This window comes from Morone saxatilis, unplaced genomic scaffold (assembly GCF_004916995.1).
Source record: "Morone saxatilis isolate NCDOM2014 unplaced genomic scaffold, NCSU_SB_2.0 Contig12, whole genome shotgun sequence".
In the NCBI taxonomy this organism is placed as follows: Eukaryota; Metazoa; Chordata; class Actinopteri; family Moronidae; genus Morone; species Morone saxatilis.
The window spans coordinates 14534047-14539338 of NW_023339674.1; the positions used below are offsets into that span (position 1 = coordinate 14534047).

At 37.4% G+C, this 5292-nt stretch overlaps 1 protein-coding gene across 2 annotated transcripts; it reads right to left on the minus strand.

Moving 5' to 3' along the window:
* Positions 1-580: 580 nt before the first annotated feature.
* Positions 581-4348, minus strand: mibp (muscle-specific beta 1 integrin binding protein). Of its 2 annotated transcripts, XM_035653964.1 has the most exons (8): positions 4153-4348; positions 3203-3293; positions 2621-2669; positions 2194-2368; positions 1530-1601; positions 1242-1348; positions 1043-1128; positions 581-864 (listed from the first exon to the last, which is right to left on the minus strand). In XM_035653964.1, exons 1-7 carry the CDS (start codon positions 4176-4178, stop codon positions 1043-1045), a joined length of 606 nt encoding a protein of 201 aa, XP_035509857.1. In that variant the 5' UTR covers positions 4179-4348; the 3' UTR covers positions 581-864. The 2 variants fall into 2 exon arrangements, with proteins under 2 accessions (XP_035509857.1, XP_035509859.1); XM_035653966.1 differs by lacking the exons at positions 2621-2669; positions 4153-4348.
* Positions 4349-5292: the final 944 nt, after the last annotated feature.

The following is a 5292-nucleotide window of genomic DNA, read 5'->3' on the forward strand; positions in this document are numbered from 1 at the left end:
TGAACTGGACTGGAATGATTTTTCCTTAACACACCCAACCATCAAATTTATAATAATTTCAAAAAGTTAACGTAAATATGCTTCAGATTAACTGTATGTGTATTCAGACTCAGAGACAGTTACCGTTGAGTCTATTTGCCTTCTGATATAATCAATAAAATGACTTTAATTAAAATCTTAGTTACAGGTACAATATCTCCTCTAAATGGTAGAATACTTCTTTAGCTACAACCCCAAAGCCTGCTGGTTCTGACAATCTGGAAAGATTTTTATTCCTGCCAAGCCACAACCTTATCATGTGTACACATTGAGAAAGTTAACCTATTTTTCAAATTTGGATTCATTCATATGAAGACCTGGAACAAGGTCAAGTTATAGACTCTAAACTCAGCTGCTTCCAGAAGACCAGTGTCCACACAATTAATACATGACCTAAGTCATGGTATTTATTATTATAAAAAGGTATGTAGTATTCTGTATTTTAAGTCTGCTAAAACAATCATATAGCTCTTTATATTGTAAATTCATAAGAACTATATAGCCCACACACACACACATAAAATGTACAGAGATTGTTGTGTACTGTATATCAACAGCTACTAATTCATTTATTTGTAGGACAAAGTAACAACTGGTCCAGTAGAAGTGAGTGGTTTAATATCACAGGAACATACTAATGATCCGTTCAACAATCACATAAAAAGGAAAAACAAAATATAGATCATCTGAAGATGATAAAAAAAGACAATGATAAGTTAACATTGCTTTGTTGCATATACAAAGAATAAAATTAGAAAAACTTCATAAAAAACAAAAATCCATGGGACTATTTACAAATTCTGTACAAGGATGGAAGTCTTCCTGCTGCAAGAAACACAGAAAACAAAACATGTTAATTTTTCGACAACATGGACTTTTTTTAATTACACTTTTGGTTTTTCAAAAGCAGAATATTTTTGCTACAGAAAATAAACCGTTATGGAAACCACTAAATGTAATTTCTGTCAAATTAGAAGCAATGACTCTTAATCTGTCTTCTTACCTATAAACGATTGAGCAGGTTGTTCTGAATGTCCTCGTACACCTGGTTGTAGATCTCCTCTTTTTGCTTCAAACCATCCAGGTATTCTGTAACACGTGAAAAAGTTGACAAGTTAGGCAGAAGTTTGAAAATCATCAACAAATACAGTTTCTCCCTGAATGGATTATACTGAATATTCAAAAGAAGAATATTAACGTACTTATATTCAAGCCACTCTCCTCCATTGATTTCCTATGTCTCAGGTACATCGGCCACACGTGGCCATCAAACAGGCCGGGAGGGTCGGGGACAGTGTACTGTCTTGTACTGAAAATAATAAACACACTGTTAGAAAATGTGCATTTGCTATGACAGGATTATGGGAGAAAAAGCAACTGAAACGGTTGACAAAAACAAAACAAAACAGGATAAATGTAAGAATGTAGCCATTAAAATGTAAAAAAGGTAAACACTAACAATAAGAACAAATCTTTTTGTGTATCCTCACCTTCTCCTTCTCTTGCACTCCTCATAGGGAATCGTGATGTAGTAACACTTGTTGAAAACATCCAGCAGAGGCCTACAGGGGAGATGAACAAGGTCATCAATAATGACACATAATGTCTTCAACCGAACCAGAGCAGAGGAGCATCGTTATGCAACTGTTCATACGGTCTCTTATCTGCATCTCTGCAGCATGCTCGACATTCAGCCGTAGCACACAGAGTACCGATCACCCAGCAGCCAGCTTTAAGGACAACTCAGAGAGCCTCTTTCTGCTGAAACCCTTATCTCTATCTGCAGGACCCGCCCAAGTCTGGCTGCAGGCATCTGTGCGAGTGTGCCAGTGGTAAGCATTCAAAATAACCACGTGCAGTCCAGAAATAACACCGCCCGGCCAATGTTTGTCATGAATTTTGTAGAATTAGCGAGAAGGGCCCTTCAAAGAAACTTCTGTGGTGTGAGGTGACCCAATTCCATTTAGAGTCAGATTAAAAACACAAAACATGATCTTCCACAGAAGAAACAAATAGACACAGACGGATAAATTTCTTATTAACTGAACCAGTTTATATGTAAAATCATGACAGGAGAGTTGTCTTTGTTGTTCTGGGACGGTTCCTCTAAAGCTGGCAGGCGAGTTAAACTACGAGAATGAAAACCAAACGTACGGGTAGTTGTACAGCAGGAAGCCCTCCACAATGAGGATGTGGGTCTGCTCGCCAGGGTTGGTCACTTTGGACGCAGAGGACAGTGGGACGCCGTGGGAACGGGCGAACTTCACTGGGTTCTCCATCCAGCCTTTTATCGTGTTGGTCATGGCCTCCATATCCAAAGCTGTGATCACTGTAGAGCAGGAATGAAAAGAAAGGAAAACAACGGAAAGGACAGATAGTGAATTAGAATGGATACAAGTCGAAGATATAGAAAAAAAATGTTTTGTATTTACCTTCAAGTTACTGAAGGTAATTATCAGTGTAATGTTAATATAATGTTGTGCATGTTAAATGGATATAATGTATGTATTGTTGGGGGTTGGGGGTATAGGACACTAAAGGGTAAACAATGAGTCATTGGCAGTCTTCAGTGAAGTCTTACCATCCCATTGTCTAAAGCCGTCCTCTCCGACTTCTATCTGATCAGGTTTCTGAAATAACAGTCACCAATAAAACATTGCTGCAACCTCACAGCTCTGAACACATGCAGATCCCACTCACATGCCAGAGAGAGAGAGAGAGAGAAAAGGAGGCACACACCGAAGGGCATGCACAAAATAAAGCAAGCCGTTTACAAAAGTACAGGCTCAGTGAAATTGGGGAAAGACAGAAATGCTCTATATAACATGAAGGTGTTAAATGAGATGAAGGAGAAAATAGACACTGTGACCATGAGTTGTTTTTTAAAGCTTGTTGTTAGGTGGCTTTCACAGTACACAAAGACAATAAAAAAAAAGACATTAAAAGGACATAAAAGGCAGGAAAATCATGACTGAGACAACGAGGTAAAGAAACTATGTTGCATAGACATCAAGGCGGTTTCCATATTGTGAGTGTGGGGATGTGGGATTACTCAGAGCAGAAGCCACTACTTTACTTTACTTACATGCAATGCTCATGCAGTGCTCATAGAGGAAATAATAACACCAATAAAACAGCTTTACTATTAAATACTAAAACTCACCTTGAAGAAGTCATCCTGGTGCACAACACAGCAGTTGGGCAACGTCTTGATCAGATTATTTGTCAGGGTGGTTTTCCCACCATTAGTGACTCTGTAAACAAAAAGGTGATAAAATGCTTATTATTAATTTATTTTCAGCTACAATTATGGTTTAAAACAAAATTGTTTTTTTTTAATAGAAAAAAACAACAACAAAAAAAACCCCGCCAGCTTTCCTCCAGAGGACATGTGGCAGCCTTTGTTTACATTTTATAATGCAAAGTGTAGTTAATTTGGTACAAAAAAAGTCACATTTGACTAAAACAGTTAAATATAATAAAAAAGTATGTGTGTGAGGTATTTTTCACAGTTGCATCGCTTTAATAGAGAAATGTTCTGAATAAAAAGCGCATTGCTTTGTTTTAATAAAATCAGCCAAAATACACTGCAATAAAACTGTGTCATTTCCTAACTTAAGGTTTGTATAGAGATAACAATGATGGTAACAGCAAACAGTTTTGGGACAATACTAATATTAAATCTCCCTCCACTTTTGAACTGAATCTCGCGGTGAATTTTCAAATGTCCCGCTCAATGGATGACAACAAACAACAACCAGACAAACCGGACATGGCTTTAAGACCGATTCAACACTGTTGCACTTTCTGGCGCGCAGCTGATTACACATGTGGCCAAAGGGATAATAACTATCCACTAAGAGTTGATAAAGTCACTATTACACGTTAAAACAACGTTATCTGAACCACTACTTTAACCTTTTTAAACGATACATCCACGAACAATAACATTATAACACATTTTATTCAACAGTCGAATATAAACTACCAGATAGTCAGTTGAGCTAAGATGACATTACAATATTTAAAATTAAAACTACACCTAAATGTTATTGCAAAATGTAAGCAAACAACAATGTTAACGTTAGATTAATATAAAATAAAAACACTTACCCGCCAATTCCTATAATGTATTTCATCTTTCTCTCGACAGTCCCGCTCAACGTCAGCTAAAGAAACAGTCAAAAGTGCGTTTTTACCTAAACAAAGGATAAAATCGTGAATGAAACGCGTTAAATGTTATTAAATATAAACTTTATGTGACGTTGTTTCTCTGCTGCTCCATTAACTGCTCTCTCGCGAGGCACCGCAGCTTATATACAACACGCGTCACATTGCGTCACCACTCACGCGGGCGCGGGGCGTTCTCGCGGTCGGACGTGCTCGTGCTCTGTCCCACGCGTGCTACGTGCCCCCTCCAGCGGCAGCCAATCAGTTCGCGCGGAGCTCCCGCCGCCGGCCAATCACAGCCCGCGAACTTTCACACGTTTACATATTCCAGAACACCTGTTGGTTCTCGTCCGTCACCCAGCGACGGGGAGCTCGCGCTATTCCATTCAGCAGTTAATCCACCTGGTGACCTAAGGCGCGCGCTGTGGAAAACTACCGCTGATGGTTTTTTATAGAGACATTAAATAACAGCTGCTTTCATACTGTCGTCTACTGTCGTCTACTGTCGTTTACCAGTGAGGAGGCTTAAAGTATGGAAAGATTATGGGGAAACGTACCAGCTAAACAGGTCAACAATGTTATTGTGTGGAGATTTTAGACTGATATAAATGTTAGGCCCAATTAAAAACAAAAAGTAGGTATATTTTAGTCTTTGACAGGAGGAATAATAATTACACTATTATTTATTATTATCTTAAACTGACTTATGGCCATTTCACCACCAGTGGTGTTAGATTCTTAAGTAAAAGTAGCAATAGTTTGCATACACTACATTTGTATATATTGTCTACACATATTATGAGCAAAATGTGCTTTAAGTATCGAAAGTAAAAGCACTGTTAGAGTTTAATACTATATATATCATGTAGTTGAATATACTTCAATATATTCAGTTTCAATAATATGATATATTGTGTTTATTGGTAGTTAATGTTAAATACTTTACACAGTATACTCCTTAACAAACTATATTTTATTTAAGAAGATTTTATCTACAAACTAATTGTAGTTTTCAAATAAATAGTGGAGAAAAAAGTACAATATTTCCCTTTAAAATTTAGTGAAGTAAAAGTGTAAAGTAAC

Bases quoted from the DNA above. Each gene is read 5' to 3' on its own strand.
- mibp (XM_035653964.1), bottom strand. From the start codon at position 4,178: ATGAAATACATTATAGGAATTGGCGG. The intron at 2,670-3,202 runs GTGAGTTTTAGT...CTGTTATTTCAG, and splicing joins ACCAGGATGACTTCTTCAAG to AAACCTGATCAGATAGAAGT. The intron at 2,369-2,620 runs GTAAGACTTCAC...CCTGCTCTACAG, and splicing joins CGGCTTTAGACAATGGGATG to TGATCACAGCTTTGGATATG.